The 17,297-nt window shown below is 34.8% G+C and overlaps 1 protein-coding gene across 1 annotated transcript in view; it reads right to left on the bottom strand.

The window, feature by feature from the left end:
• Positions 1-12,536: 12,536 nt before the first annotated feature.
• The window catches only part of PDE3B (phosphodiesterase 3B), an 87,212-nt gene continuing 82,451 nt past the window's right edge, over positions 12,537-17,297 (bottom strand). The window contains exons 13-16 of the mRNA XM_056354287.1: positions 16,341-16,544; positions 15,778-15,939; positions 14,082-14,328; positions 12,537-13,738 (exon numbers count right to left, since the gene is read on the bottom strand). Coding sequence (XP_056210262.1) covers positions 13,515-13,738; positions 14,082-14,328; positions 15,778-15,939; positions 16,341-16,544 — 837 coding nt within the window. The 3' untranslated portion in view covers positions 12,537-13,514. The remainder of the gene's footprint in view (positions 13,739-14,081; positions 14,329-15,777; positions 15,940-16,340; positions 16,545-17,297) is intronic.

The raw sequence follows: 17,297 nt of genomic DNA, 5'->3' as shown, positions 1-17,297 counted from the left end.
AAATATGATTCAAATAATCCTAATTGAAGTGAGGGGAAGATTAAAAAAACCCAAGAACCAGTTCTTGTGGGGGCTGTGCTCAAAATGCAGCTGACCAGTGATAATTCCCTTTTGCTGAGGTATTTTGAGATCTAACTCCTGACTAGTCTTTTATCCATTTAATAAGAAACATACTGATTATATGTCATTCTGGTTTCTAAATCAAAATGCCTTATACAAGCCTCAGAATATCAATCCAAACTTTTACCATTATCTGCCAACTTACAGTCTCATTTAAGCAAATACATTTGACAAGCTGTCTTTTCTATAAATCTGTATCAGTGTTATATTTACATGTTTCATTCTGTATCAACTTTTTCATTATTTCCCCTCTGACTTAGAATTAGCCTCACAATCCAATTTAGTAATTTGAAATACTGACATAAGAGTAGTTTTTTCAAGTCCTCTGGAATTTCCCTATTGTAGCTAGACTGATTAGTAATGAATATCAGCGGCCACCCAAATGTTCAGAATTTCCTGTTGAGTTTTCTACAGCTGAAATATCTAGCATAGCTGGCTGCCGTTTAGCATTGTTTTAGGATTAAAGGCTGATATATTAACCAGTATATCTTTTTCTGTTTGTAGAATTTAAGGATGAAAAAAGACATTAAGTAATGTGTCAAGGTAAGATTGTTCCCATTTGCAGAATTTTTTCCTATCTGGCTTTAAATGTACTAATAATTTAGGTCAAAAATGTGTTCAGATACTGATGGAAAGATTTCTTGAGATTTAAAGTTGTAACCTCTCAATTTCTGTCTATTAATGTCATTTATTGCTCTCTTGGTTTCACCATTTTCCTAAGTTTTATTCCCTCCAGTATTTACAGCCTTCTCATTTTTGTCTTTTGCAGAGTTAGCCGTTTGAATTCATGATGATAGTTTAGAAGTGGAAGCACTGTTTCCACATACAGGTGTATCACAACCACAAGAAGAAATTTTCATATACCTTCTCTGTAACTCCACTGTCATTCCCAAAGGCAGTGAAGGACTTTTTTCTGTAAATGTAGCTAAAAATGCATATTCAGCTTGCCTTTGCTGCTCTCAATCAGCATAGTTTTGAATCATTCTTTTTTCTAGTTTGTCTAGGAAAAAAAACCACTTCAGCTTTTTTCCCTTCCTGTGAGATTACTGCAATGTTCTTTGCGCTATTCTAGGGTCTTGTTCAGTACTTGTAAATGCAGACTAAGTTCAGCAGTCTTTCTTAAGGAACAGGTATTTTAGGATTAAGACTTGATTTTGTATTCTTTACTTAATTATTTTAATTTCTCCTTGAGCAATAACTAGTTGCCTTTTCTGAGTATAATCACAGAAATCCTGCTAATTGGAGGGGAATACAGTCAACTCACCATTGTATTAGTTTACTATATCCCATTCAAAGGTCTCCACAGCCAACTATGGTGTAATACTAGTAGGAAGATTATGAGCTGCTGTATGTTTCTCCTACATCTATTTTCCGGGTCTTGGCTCTGGTTTTGTATACTTGCCTTAAACCAGAAATTCTAGAAGAGGTTCCGTGCCTTAGCTCTTTTGTGCCATTTCTGTACCATGGGAATGTGTGCTTTCTTCCCTGTTTCTCAGATACAGCCTATTCCTAGATCTCCTCCTAGACACAAGTCCAAGCCCAGGGTAACACATCTTGCTATCTAGCAGGAAATTCCCTTAACACTGATGCAAGAGCTGCAGTCAATACCACCACAGTATCTGAAATCCTCCTTTCTAAAACTCTATCCTTTGGGCTTGTGGGTTAACCTTGGACATGCCAGCATCCCCAGAATCTGAAAAGGGAACACTACAAGGATGCCATATATGACACTGAAAGAACACTATAGAAAATCTTACTCTCTAATTTCCTGAACTTCCACCAGTTTCTGTGATATTGGTGAACCTGAGCTTAGTGTGAACCCAATAAATGCAGGAAGGTTCATTAGCTTATACCTTCAGAAATTAACGCTACAAAGTGAGATTTCATAAAAGTTGAAGAAACTTTAGTGCTTCTCTGAAAGTAAATAGTTTGAATTTATTGTGATATATCCTTTACGTGTATCAAGAATAAGTTGTGAGAGAAAGACCTAGAGAATCACAATAATGCTTCTTTGTTAGTTTTCCAGTACATACTAGAAATAGTTCACTAACTTGAACTATATGCCAAGATGTAGCTACATCTTTTTTTTTCAATGAACAATCTCTCTCATGTCTTAGATCTCCATTTCTCTTAATAAGAAAATGATAGCATGGAAACAGGGGAAATGGAGAACATTATAGCTGATGTTTATAATATAGCATGTATTTTAATGTTAGGTGCACACTGTCAAGTGTATAATGTTTTAATGGAAACTAATAACTGTCCAGAGGATTGGTCATGTCATCTGGAAAATGAGAGAAAGTTAAATAAAGAGAAAAACTATAAATAGGGAAGAAGAGTGTAGATTGAAAGCAAAAAGACAATGTGTTATAATTTTTGCAGTTATTTACAAATCATTATGAAGCATGAGGGGTTTATCTGGAAAAATAATTACAGTTCTTCTTATGACATTTCTGGATTGAATTGGGAGATTTTGTCAGACTAAGTACCAGAAATCACTGTATCTGTAGCAGCCAAAGTGCTATTTCAGACTGGAATTTACAAAGAGCCTGCTTTTTTCAACCTTAAACTAAGTGTATCATAGAACTGTGGTAATTTTTTTCAGGGTTAATATCTGCAGTGACTTAAAAGCTAAAATATGCCTGGAAGATGTGCTCTTCCTTGTCCATGTCTTGAGTATCACCGCAGGGAACATGAACCGAACCTGCGAAGCAAATTGCCTTTTCGCTGGGCAGAACCAGCAGTTCCTTCTGCTATGGGGATATGCCACTGCATTACGGCTAATGGGAAGTGCGGTGCCCAGGAGCCCTGGAAATCTTTAAAGAGAGCAAAGTGCATATGCTCTCTGTACACCCAGAATAATTTAGGTTATGTGGGACCATGATCTGGCATTAGCTGAGGGACCTTGCTTAAACAGCCCCGGGGATCCACGCCAATGACATCTTTAGCCTGCAGGTGGCTGGACAACAGCTGGTAAAAAACAGCTGTCACCGCAGGAACAGAAATATCTCCCTGTGTAGTTTCTGTATATATTGAGGGAACAGACTTGTCATCCAAAATAACGTTACTGGACAGTCCAAACTTCCAAAGTTACTCAGCATGCCAAGGACAAACTAGGTGACTTTGCATCAAGGTGCTTAAGGTGAGCTCATTTATTTGCAGATCATGTTCCACACAGACTGCTGAAGCAAATGGTCTAGGTAAGGTATCAAATCAGCTCTTAGTAGTGTCCACAGTGAGATACTGGGGTTAGCTTTAGAGATGTACAGGCTTTTGCAGAACTGCACAGATCAGATTGCAAGGGAAGAGAAGCCTAATTGGTACCTGCTGTGTAATGGCCATCACACTAATACAGTTTCTCTGCTTATTAACCCAACCTACCCTTAACAACCACTCTGCATGCCTGTGGGCTCATTCCCCTTTCTTCGTCCTACTGACATGAATATTTCCTGAATCTAACATTGCTGAACACATGCTCCTCTGCATGGAGATCCTCCCTTTCCTCTATACCAGGTCTTCTTGCAAAGAAAACTTGAATATACTTCAAGTGGGAGAGTAATTCTACATCCACAATGTAGGCAGTGTTGATAACTAGTATGACAGTACTGCACAGGATGATCAGATGTGCACTGACTTTACGCTGCAGGAATTTAGCATTGTCTCTATTCAGCCATATTCAGTATCTCTCTCCAAATGTTCCTTACCTGTAACTAGACTTGATCAGAGCTTGAGGTAAAGTCATGGACCTTTCTGCATTTGTGCTGGTGATCCCTCCTTAGACATCATCATCGTGCAGGTAAGTTTCCAATACAAGATCACTCTTTTCTAGTAATGTTGCAGAAGTTATAAAATTGTAATTCTGAAAAGAATTCAGTTGGTTTACATTCCTGTGATACACTCACACTACAATCTTTTAATTTCAGAGTATGTTTTTGACCTCCTGTGGGCCAGATCCAGTATCAATAGAAAGAAGGTCTTTCCTTCTGGAATCTGGCCTTTTTGGATGTGTCCAAATATAAATTCAGATCATTCAGATGTCTAAGAGCCAATGACACAGAAAACAGGCATAGAATGAGGAAATCTATATCAAAAAGCTGTAATTCTGAAAGAGCTTGGGATCCATAGCGGGTTGTTAGCTAAAGATGAACTTTTTGCAGCCAAAAGATCTTGTGTTGACAGAATATTGAGTGAGGACGGAATCATAGAATCATTTAAGGTTGGAAAAGACCTTTAAGATCGAGTCCAATCATTAACAGATACAGAAACTATATATGTATTTGGTGCTGGCATAAGCATTCCTTGAATACTGTGTGCCTTGTTCTGTTGTCTATAACTGATGGAGTTAGTAGTCTCCCTGTAAAGCTGTAAAAACTACTAACAATATGCTTATGCTATATATTCTGGATTTGCTACAAGGTACTTCTACTGATTAATGAACTGACCAAATAGTATGTGATCATAGCAGGGCAGCGCCACATTCAAGCTAATACTCTTCCATTTCAGAATGATTTATTATTTCAGACTTGGTGATATACTGGCACTGTTAGAAAGTGTTTGGATAGCTGAAGGCTCATGCATGTCTCCAGAATATACACCACAGCAATGTACTGTAGAACATACTGGCTAGTGACACATTTAAGACAATTCATTTGCTTGGTTTACCAAATGAATTACATGATTAAGTGCCTTAATTACAGTCTAATCAGAGAACAAAAAGAGAACAAAAAGTTGATAAAAGATCTCTTCAGGAGGTAGACAAGAATAGAAATAGAAGTCAAGGTGAAACATCTTTAAACTAGGAACAGGGAACAGCTTTAGATGAAGAATAAGCTATATAACTAGCAGTAACAATAGTTATTCCCTGGATCGTTACAGAAATTTTAAAATCAGTTATGAGACCTTTCTTCGGTGCTCTGGTTTTAATTTGAACTGTCTTCAATATAACAAGTAAACTACCTAAGTTTACAGTAGTCCCTCTTGTCTTGATCAGCAGCTTATGAAATGTACTGTTCCATCTGAACTCCAAACCACTGCCAGGTTTTCAAGTATTAAAGCAGCCTGAGCTCACATAGCAAGCAGGTCTTTTCTCGATGTAGTATGTCCTGCTACACAACTAGATTCTGAATCTAAGTCTGATTCAGACCGTCTGAATAGTGAAAATAAACTATTAATCTGCATTTTTTTTAGCCTGAATTGACCCTAATGGTTTTTACAGGCACTAGTGAGTAGATGGGGCAGATTATGTTGTCATTAAGATAGCACATTCACCTGAAAAGTAGCAAGTTCAGAGAGAATGCAACACAAGGCAGTCAAATCACTTTGAAAAAGGGGTGAAAATGAGATTATGTAAATTTTTTGGCAATGCATTGAATGGAAAAATATAAGGATTAAGGATAAACAGGAAAAAAAAATCATAATGGTGAAGATGCCAGATCAGAATTTATCTTTAGGTGAGACAGATGGAATGATGAAAAGACAACACAGCCAAGTACAGTGGACTATTCACTGAGAGTCTAAAGGTAAACTCTCAGGATAAACTGGTCTGTGAAGCGACAGACATGCATTTTCGTAGCAGCTAGATGTCTCGCGTTTTGGGTTGTTTTTTTTTTTTTGCATTGGGCCTCATAATTCAAACCTTTGTCTAATCAAGATCAAATTAAACTTCTGCTCTGGAAATATTATGCCTTATTCTGCCCTTTCATACAACACAATTTGAGGATCAGCAGATTCTTCCATTTCTAGATTATCCCCTTAGATATTTTTGAAGGCTCTCAACTATCTCAATGTCGATGTCATTAGAATTAGGCAGAACCCATACTCGGAGTGGTCATTTCTTAGGAAGACTGCCAGACTTCAGGAGACATTACGTTTGTTACATTCTTCCGAATAAGTAACATTCCAAATAGATTAAATCCATTAAAATAATGGAGCATATCAGGAATGTGCAATCTAATCCAATAGTTTACTATTACCGCAGCAGATGGCTGCTTGCCTAAAACTTTACATGTGATATATACCAGCCTATAGTAATATAACAGAAAACAGAATAAACTTAGTATTTATTTCCTCGCTGTTTTCAAGTGCTGACTTCCTTCTATGGTCACATTAAAAATCTTAAAAAAATATTTTTGATTTGTGTAGACTATGACTTATCAGAAGCATGAAAAAAATATTACATATAAAAAAAGATTAGCTTTTTAAAACACAGGTAATTTGTTAGGATGCTGAACAACATTAGTCCCACCATTAGCATTTAGACAACAGGGTCCATGCTGTATGCCCCATGGACACTCTCATACCCTCATTAAAACAAGGGAATAAAGGATGTTGTTCAGGTCCTTCACTAATATAGGTAATGCAGGTAGGATTTCATACCAATAAGGAATGAAAGTTAGGTAATAGAATCACTTATTGACAAAACATCTTAATTACCTGAGAATAATTCTCTTTTCTCCACACACATCCCTGTTTAAGGAGTCCAAATTCCCTTTTAGTTCTCATCAACATGCACAATAAGCTAGTTAAAATAATAATACTTGTGAACATGCACCACAGCAGAGTTTTGTAAGCCTCATTTCTCCAAGAAAAACATAAGTACTTATGACCCTTCTTGTGCCTGCATAGACTTGTGTAACCTGATTTAATTGTTCTTTTTTCGAAAGCATAAATGTTGCTTTTTAAAGCCCCTTCAAGGCATCTTCAGATCTTGTTCCATTGTATTTTACGTTGTATAAAGACATACTGTTTCTCTCTCAATGCACAGTCTAAACTGCCACAGTATAGAGGGAAATGCAACATAGCTTAATATTGCATTTACTTTATTGCAACTTGTAGACAGTCTATAGAATATTCTTCATGTCATAATGAATGTCATATATTTGAAAATAGACTGTAAGAATTCATTGCCGATTGCAATAAAACTGAGTGCTAAGGGATAAAATTTATCTAAAAATCCCCACCTGCTTAAACTAATCATCTTTGTAATTATATGAATTACATCATTTTAAAAAGCACCCAACACCTCCCAAAGTATGCACTTCCTTAAGATCTAGAAAGGACCACATAGCCTGACCAAAAAATAAGATGTAATAAGCTTTAGCAAACTAATTTTAGACAATCATATATTTTTAAAATATTTTGGCTACTGCTTTTCCATTTATTCATAAACTGACAACTAGACAGAGTCTTAATTCTGGCTGAGCTTCAAACTTTGTCTGTTTTTTCAAAAGGATTCTAGCTGTCTCCCTTAACAAATAAATATAATATTTCTGGTGGGAGATATAATAAATACTCCATAAATTAAAAGCTTCTAATATTCACTGAAATAGAGGTTCAGTTGACATATCCAATTCCTGTTGGCTGAATGTTATTATTTGACTATTTTCTATCATTGTGCACATTTTCTTATTGGTATTTAAAGTGATCCATATCAGATCTCATCTCTAATCGTAGTACTGAAAAACTAGGTCCAGAAAGGATCTCAGTAAGTTACGCAGTTCACCCATCTGACTGGTAATATGTTTTTCTGAAAACTGTTTTTCAGACTTTTTTTTTTTAAATTATTTTCAAAGACTTCCCTTCCTTAATACTCCGAGGTATTCTATTTCAGTGAGTCATAGCCCCCTCAGTCCTTAGACAATTAGCCATGTTGAGCCTGAATCTTCCTTTTTGCAATCTAAAGCTGCTACTACTTGTCTTAAACTATGAACACTGAAAGCCTTGTTCTAATTACTTTGCTCTTTGAAGCAGCACTATTAAGTATTTGAAACTTTAGGATACCTTTTTTAAGTCTCATCTTCTCTAGACTCAGAAAAGCCTCTTGAATTAATTTTATCTTTCTCCTTCTCTTTAGGCCGTCTTCCCTATTTCTGGTTAGTCTCACTGGTCTGTACTGGAATTATGTAGTCTGTCTAATGGGCGGATATTTTTCCTGGGCTGTGACATCTGAAATGCGAAACAGTATTTTGGTAATGCCTTATTTATGATGAATAGAATAAAATTACTACAAACCCCTTCTCAAAGATGAATAGGAGGGCTCCTTCATTCATTTTTTTTTACTGAAAGCTTAGTTAATATATGAGTAAGATAAATGGACAATACCAAGAGATTAATAAATTATAGTAGAATGAATGTCGTGATAAGAGAAGGGTATACTAAGTCCATTTGAATGACCACATATAGGAGCAAGTTTTCACATCTAACTGGCACAGGTGACAGTCTGCAGTCTGCTCCCCATGTGCAGTAAGTAATGTCAGGCTTACCCTTTGGATGTTTGGTATAATACTTACATTTTAAGCTAAGCATTAGTCTTTGTTTTATATGCAAATAAAATGAAAAGACTTTGATCTCATTCAAGGTGCAAAGGGTTCTGCTGATCTGGAGAGATGACTCAGAAGTGACTCACCACCTGTTTTTTGGCAAGATATTTAGAACATGGACAAATCACAAGGTGAATGGTAGGAATCACTTGAAACGCTATGCTCTCTCACTGTTATTTAAAGGCTCTATTGGTTTCATGTCACACATTTCTATTTTTCTGAAACTTCACAGATGAACCAGAAGGCAGAAGGTTTCTTCTCTGTGTAGGACTTTTGCTCTCTCTACTTAGATTTCACAGATAGTAACATTCTGCCAGGTAATACAGCCTGCATAGTAGAACCTATCACAGACACCAGTTGCTATTACCTGTGACGTTTTGAAGTACAGAAATCAAAAGATGACTCACAGTGTACAGATTCCAAAAGAAACCTTCCGGTCAAAGATTTCTGATTGTGTTGTGCTCTTTTTAAAGCGTGTCTGTAGTGTCACATATAACCAAATAAGTGTCAATCACTTAAAAATACATTAAGCATCATTATTCAGTATCCTGACTGTATCACAACAATAGCACCTAAAGTCATCCAATTTCTGGACAGATGTTTCAATCTCAGTACAAAAGAAAACCAGTTTCTTCTTTGCTGGAACTGCTTTCTATAGCTTAATGCTATTATTAACAAAACAAGCAATTGCTAGTTACTCTATTTTTTTGTTTGTGAGAGTATTGCAAGTAAGAGAGTAATCAGAAGTATTATTTCAAGTCCAAGCCAGCAATGTTTTAGAGAAATGAGAGTAACAATTGACAACAAAACCATTGAGACTGATTGCTCAGTTACATATCTATCAGCTGAATTCATAAAGATTTGGGGAATGTACACTATGCCAGGAGGGTTGCTGCCAACTAGAAACTCAAGTGCACTGGAATATTTATCCTATGGCAGCTTAGTCCATAAGCTTTCTTTCCTCTGAAATACAAGACATTATTCTTTTTCCTTTAGCAAAGGACAAAAGTACTAATTGCTTATAGCCCTATCAAATTAAGATCAGGTAGGGACGAGTTAACAGTTGTGTTCTTTTGCCAGCTTCATCTCTAAGAATCTGCAGTTATTATTCTTACGGCAAGTTAAAGTCTTGCTTCAGAAGATATTGAAAGGAAAATTCTTCATTGCAAAAATGAAAGCAATTCATTACCTCAATTGCCTTAAAACAGACATGAAGCAGTACGTTGTCCAGAAACAATTCTGAAGAAAGCTGGAGGAAAAAAAGCAAAATAAAACACTGCCTTGATCATACTTCTTCCACCTCATTTAATACATTTCATATATTTATTTTCTCTCATCTAATCTCTATTGGCCACAGAAAAATCAATTTTCTTAAACTTGCACCACAACTTCAGTTATGATAATTCTATTGTTAGTAGGAGCATAATTTAATTTTCATTTCTATTTTCATTTAATTTCTAACAATCCAAATATTCTGAGCTACCAAAGATATCCTGTTTACATATTTTTTTGAAGACAATTAACTGGCTTGAAACAATAAACAGTGTCTTCTCTTCAGAATAAGATATGCTTTTATGTGTATGCCATCCTTATGTTTTCTTTCTAATTCTCATCACCTAAGATAATTCCATCCTTTTACTCCAAAACATATTTCAGACTGGGATTCCTGATCTCACACTCACCAGTGTATGAGACACTTCCAATTCTGCACCTCTCATACTTTCTTTTTTTTTTTTTTTTTTTTTTTTTGACAAAAGGGAAAGTACTGCCCTGTGAATGTTAGTGCTACAAACTGCATTACCTCAACTTTGTATACTTTTAGAAGAACCAGAAGCTCAGTCTCAACTATGACTACCCAGGAAGAAGTGCCAAAGCTAAAAGCGAGCTCTTGAATTCTGCTAATTCCTCATGTTGATTCACTTGCCACTGGTTGTAGTTAAAATTGAATGACGGAAGCACAGAGATGAAATGGTTCTACGTACAGAGTAAATCAGGTCTTGCACAAACTTTGTCAATTTGGACTTACCTTAAATAATGTTACACCAGTCTAGTTTTGCATTAACTCACCATCTAACTTTGTCTTGGAGGAAGAGGATCCAAGTAGTTCATTTGACTAATTTAGTACCACCATAACATCCAGAAGTCCCCAGAGGCGTGGAGGGAATTTGGTCCTTACAGAAAACTTTGTTGTATAGTTCTGTATGCGCTGTATGCATAGGAGCAAGTAATCCAACACAGATTGTAAAAGAAGGCAATGAGGAGATGGGAGACTCTTGATAGGAAAGGGGCTGAAGACTTCAACCTGAGAATATTATCCATAAAAGGTATATCTACTGTAGCAGCATAAACTTCAGTGTAAGTTCATTTGGCCTGATTCTTGACAAATAAAAGTGGTGAGTGTTTCTTTCTAAAGTATTTTGAGTATGTTCTTTTGTGTGCTTTTCTGTGCTCCTTAGCATCCCTTGTCAGCTGTGAACTGAAGTGTGGTCACAGATTTAAATTGGTTGTAATTTGTCAGTGGGTTGTTAGCAGAAGAAGAGGGACATGCCTCATAAGGAGATATATTACTGTTGACAACAGCTCAATCAACATTCAAATGACCCTGCATTACTGTTTTTGAAAGATTCAGACACCTTCAGTTACAGTTACAACCACTTCTGCAAGCATGCCCTGAAACAAACTTTCATGACATTTGTACATTTTTTCCCCTTGCTCTTAGAGTAACAATGTCACATATTACATATACATAAATAACAGGCATTTTAAAGTGGATTTTGAATACATTCCTAATGAAACATATCTGTGAAGCAAACTATTGTAACTTGAAAATAGCTAATTGGAGATACATATTAGCCTTATAGTTTATTAAACACCGAGGTTTGCTACTTGTTTCTGAATTTAAGAATTGCTTCAGTATTTCTAAAGAATTTAAGGGAAACCTGAGATAAGAAAGTTGCTGGCGATGTTGTCACCAGATATAAATGCTGCCAGTGCCTTTGTAAAAGATAAAATGTTTTTTTTACCTTCTTATTCTTTCTTTATATTAGTTTTTAATTTTTAAAAAGAAAACTAAATGGAAAACTGTCATGTAAAATAATATAACAGTAACTTTAGACAAGCTTATCTGCATCTTTTCTCAGTTAAAGCAAACTGAAACTAAACAGCATTAAAGTGATTTTTTTTTTTATATACAAACACGTAGGCTAAACACAAAATGCTGAGAATACAGCATACTTAAACAAGCATAATTTCTGTAGTCTCCAGATTACTTCTTAGGAAAACATATGAACAAGAAATGTAAAATACAAGTGAATGATCAGTAAGTGCCAGCTTCAATAGTGCAACATTTTATTAATGACAGAAATATCTGTTTTTAACACTGCTCATGTTACAAAAACCGCAGTGATAGTAATAATGGCAGCAAAGGGGGATTTGGCACTGAATATATAATATAGCAAAAGCACATCTCAGTGGTCTTCTAAATGGATCAACAAAAAGCTTATTAGTGGAAAATAAAAAAATAATAATCCTTTTCAGTTATTTAAACTGGCCAATTGGAAGAGCAGAATAAAAGTTTGTTTGTCTAAGACAGTGCAATACAATTTACACGAAGTTATCTTAGGAATGTCACTTTTTTTTTTCAGGTCACCTGATGTAAACACAAATATGCTAAGATATATTTAGCAACTTGCGCATGTGTGCATTTGCTTTTATTCAACTGCACAGCATATAATTGTTTAGCACTAAAAGCTGCACTTTTAAAACTAGCTTTATTTGTGGCTTGCATACTTGTAGCCTAATTTACGCTCTTTTTTTTATTATTTTTTATTTGACCTACAATGGTAGTGTTCCTAAAAATGTATTTGTGTGGAATGTCTAACTTTCTTTTTTAAAAACTCAACAATCTAAAATGTAATTTAGTACAGTGTTGTTTACCTTACTATTAGGCTTTATACGAAGTTTTCATGTTCTGCTTTCCATATATACGTTTCAGGATGTATATCAAACTTGAAGACAATATAAGCTATGTCTGTGATAGAAGAAAAGATGTTTGGCACATTAAAATACACTAGCAATTTTGAAACAGTAGTTTATGTCTCTTTTTTAAAAAAAAAAATCTTTAATTCTCCTAAAGTTTTACATACAAAGTATAAATGAAATATGATCTTGTTTCCTTAAAATTTAATGCCGGAAATCGGTGCAAGATAAAAATCTATGATGTGGTTGACTTGTTTTTAAACAGGAACCTGAGTAAGCGCAGGAAATATAGCATTATGACTAAAAGAATAAAATTCCTTAATAAGTTAAGTAAGCTGAACAGGTTTTTAATGTTCTACCACAAAACAGCAAGGCAACAGAAGATAATGGCCTTGCATTCAATGAATTATCATGAACATCCACTGCAAACCTGAATATTTTCTGCAAAAATAAAACATCAGATTATGCACAATAATAAAAAGCATCAGAAATAGATGCACCTGGATATTTTTTTCTTTTTTAAACCACAAATATCAGAATTCAGCATTTGTCACAGTCCTTGAACAGTTGCTCTGAGATGACTACGTTAAGCACACTACTGCACTAAGTAGACACCCCACAACAGGCTTGCACTGCAACAGTTACATAGTTTTTATATAGGCACAGACTTTTCTCATTCATGTTCAAAAACAACATGAAGTAACTCAAGACAATTAGGATCCATCCCACATTTCCTTGTTAGCAAAAATTTCTTGCCACTTTGGTAATTGAAGTTACTGAATGTTTTTAAAAATTGCAGGTACCTCAAAGAAAAGAAGAGTTCCATATTCAGCAAGGCAGCATTATATCAGGATATTTTATACCAACTAAGGCATAAAGAATTTTGCATCAGGGTATACAATACTCAATCTTTGAATAAAGTTTCATATTCTTTGTGATGAAAGTGCATAGGAGTGGGATTCCACTAGAGCAGAAAGAATCCTCTCACAGTATTAAGGCCTTTCAATTTTATGTGAGCTGTGTCAGGCTAAAGTCAGCACAGTGGGAAAAAAAAAAAAAAAGTAGGCTATCATCATACTGGACACCACTGAAGTTTTCTTAGCATGTCTTGTCTTCTAGTTGTTGCTCATCATCTTCATCAGCTTCCTCAATAACCTGAATTTCATCTGATTGAGGTAAAGATGAGATCTCAGTCAGCAGTTTAGCTCCTTCAGCTTTATTTTTTTCTTCCTCTTCAATCACTTTCTTCCATATTTTGTGATTTTCACTGAGATGGTGTATTAGCTGGCAAAATATTCGTCTACCTTTTTTTCTTTGAGCTTCTGTAAAATTATAAGCATATTTGATTGTTTGAGATTCGAAGTAATTGTATTTTACACACACAAAACAAATGGCACATTGTGAGAGGGATGTAAATTTGAGCAAAACATGTGGATGCTTATTCAGAATATTTAAATAATGACATGGCAAAAGGTAGCAATGAGTTTCTGTTTCAAATTGCAAGTCTCCTGGTATTAACAAAAAATTTGTTAGAAGAGCAAAATTTATGAAGCAGCATAATTGCAAAATCTACACTATTTGCACTATACAACTTCAACCATCATTGCTATGTCTGAATCTGTTAAAATAACAACTGTATGTGCCAACCAAAATACAGAAACTTACTTAAAATAAGATCATCTTCCATGTCTTCGTCATCACTCTCTAACTGTGCTCCATCTTCATCATCAGTACTTTCTGCATCCTCCTCTTCATCAACCCATTGTCCTGGAAGCAGCCCGGCTGCATTATAGGAATTACAAAGAGGGCCAACTATGTGAGTGATGAAAGACTCTTGCAGTTTTGCAAGCTGTGGAGAAGAACGATCCATGAAGGGGCTTATAGGTAACCCAAGACTTGCTTCTTCATCACCCTGAAAAAGTAATGAAAAAAATTATCAGAACTTCTCACAAACTTAACTTTCAATTTTTATTTTAAAGATTACTTTTAAGGAACCAAGTAACCATCACATGGATTACAACTTTTTAGCAGAGACAATAATAGTATAGGCTAAGTGAATGAAAATGTGATTAGGCCAATTAAAAATAAAGACACATTATGGCTCAGACTTGCATAGCACATAATCCTGCCTTCAGCTTTGCTGCAATATACCCTTGTGCACGGATGAAGACCTAGTTCTACTGGAGCTGCTACTCCTCTGCCTTCACAGGGTGGCTTCAGGGTAAGCAGAGATTTGACTTCAATTGCTGAGCTGATGAACAGAGAAAATGGGAAAGTACTCAGCTAGAGCAAGGCATTCTGGTAAATGACTTCCCCCAAAAGTAATAGAACAACGAAATGAGCTATAACATCCAGAATAAGGTGGTTTTGTTTTGGTTTCTTTTTTTTTTTTTTTTTCTATTTTATAAATGGGAGAAGAAAAAAAAATTGAACAGTTGCGTATACACAACTCTGAGTTATAATAACTTACCTCAGCACTTCTCTTCTGTGGAACTGATTGTTTTACAAAAATTTTTTTCCTAAAAGAGTAACCTGGAATACTAAGGTTTTACGAGGAAGTGTAAGCGCTTCAGATTATTATTGGCATTGCTTAAATCTCCCAAGTGATTTTGTTGTTTACTTTTATCTTCCTAATTTGAAAAAGTATTTTTCAATCCTTAGTTGTTACCTCATAAATAGTAAACTCCTCAGAAAATTCACTACAGGAAAATATTAGAGTACAAATGTAAAATATAGGGAGGGGGGGGGCTTACAGAAGTTGTAAATGTAAAAATAGGCAAAATAATTTCTGACTTTTCTCCAGTCTTGATAGGATCATTTACCAGGAGTTCCACTGTAAATAACTTATCTATATTTAATACTGTTTGTTACTAATGTGTATTTTTATTATTTAATTTTGAAAGTTTTGCAATACCTTCTGTCTTTGCAGTAAGAGTTAGTTGACTACATTTCTAGTTTTGTGGATTCTATACATAATCTTTGGCCTGGAAACATACTAATGAACTTAACTTCCAAAGTAGAAGAAATTATTTAGGTTTATTAGCATCATCCTAAGACAACAATAAATAAATAAATAAAAAAACACAAACCCAAAAGAAAATAAACTTCATACATTAAAAACTGACAACCTTGGCAGGGGGCTTGTTTTCAAGCTTATAAAACAATTGATAGGAAGTAAAAAGATTATGTTAGTATGCTACCTATAAAAATATATTTTCAGTGTCCAAGAAGAGAAGATGGAAATATCTTACCTGAAGATTTAATACAAGGAGTAATGTTTAATTTAGTTACACATTTAGTAATGCAAAGAACTGATCATCTATCAGTAAAAAAAATAGTAAATTGCACTTTCCATACCCACCTGTTCATAAAATTCATTAACAATGCCTTCTGTCCATTTCAGATGCAGCTCTCTAACTTTTGCTGGGCCATTAATATCTGCCAGTTTGATGCATATTTGACAGGCCAGTAGGCGATCATTTTCATTGCTCCATTCTATACCATGACTGTTGATATCATTGACCTGCATTAAGCACACATATTTTAAAAAATTAAGGTAAAACTACTCACGTCTGGGTTTTTTTTAGGCTTTGCACAACAGACACTTGCATTAATTTTTCTATATATTTTTTTCTTTTAAGCATATTAAGACCAAAAGTTATTTACTAGCACTCAGAAGGTGGAAATGTGATATGATTGAGATCTCCTGTGGGTCCCTATGTCATATTTGCTAAGCTTATAGGCAATTTACAAAACCATCTACAACTGGTTTGTACAAAGAAAGTACTCTATTTGCATATTTTTAGTAACATAAATTAAAATAATATAAAACTTTAAATGCAAATTTATTAATACCAACAACTATTGAGTAGCAGCATCAGTATATCATGACCAGCTCAGTGCAGACACTAAAATTTAACAAACCTTGGCGTTAAATTCTGCAAGAAAATCAAAATGCTTCTTGAGATCTGTGGCAAGGATCGCTTCAATCACTAAGAAACGAAAACGCTTGAATTCTACATGATCAAGATTTGATAAAAAGTTGTATTCCGGTCGTGATAAGAAAAGATTCCAGGCAGAAGCAGCATGATGATTTTCCAAGACTGATCTGTCATTGTAGAGAACAGCCTACAAAAAAACCCACAAACCAACAGAAAAACAAAACAACAGAATTGTGAATGACAGAGTTAAGATTTTAAATTATAATTAAAAATTCTGAAGCTTAAGGGTCAGTCAGAAACAAGTCTTAATTAAAAAAGTCACCAACAAAAAACTATTGGAATGATGTTTTGCCTTCTAGTTTTGAGGGTTAAAAGTGAAGCAAAAATGGCAGATGAGAAAAATAATAAACAAAACCCAACCAATTAGCAAAGTTTTTTTCACTCCTTAAAAGTCCTTAATAATGTCCTAGTGACATCTACATTCATACTGTAGGCACACATACACAAACCACTTGAAATGTAGACTTTGCACTCTTGGCAATACACGTGGAACACACACACTAATATAAAAGAAAAACCACAAAAGCAAACAAATAAAACCAAACCAAAACCCATATCTAAATATATGCTTTTAATTCCTCTTAATTCCGATACCGTTCAAAAAAACCAAACAACTCCAACCAAAACCCGCCCCAAAACATAAAAAAACCTCCAAAGCATATAAGAACTGTGGTTAACATGAAATGGTGTGGAGTATCACTAGTTGTGTGCTACATTTAATGCTGATGGAATACATTTTAACTGCAACTGAGTTAACTAAAATATTAAAACAGTAGTACATTTTACTTACAACTCCCGTGTTTATAAAAAACATCCTAGAAAATAATTAATTGAATATAGATTAAACAGGACCTGAAATAAATTCTTTGGAAAACTGCAA

The sequence above is a fragment of the Falco biarmicus genome, chromosome 10, assembly GCF_023638135.1.
Source record: "Falco biarmicus isolate bFalBia1 chromosome 10, bFalBia1.pri, whole genome shotgun sequence".
Classification (NCBI taxonomy): domain Eukaryota; kingdom Metazoa; phylum Chordata; class Aves; order Falconiformes; family Falconidae; genus Falco; species Falco biarmicus.
This window is presented reverse-complemented; position numbering and strand designations above follow the sequence as displayed.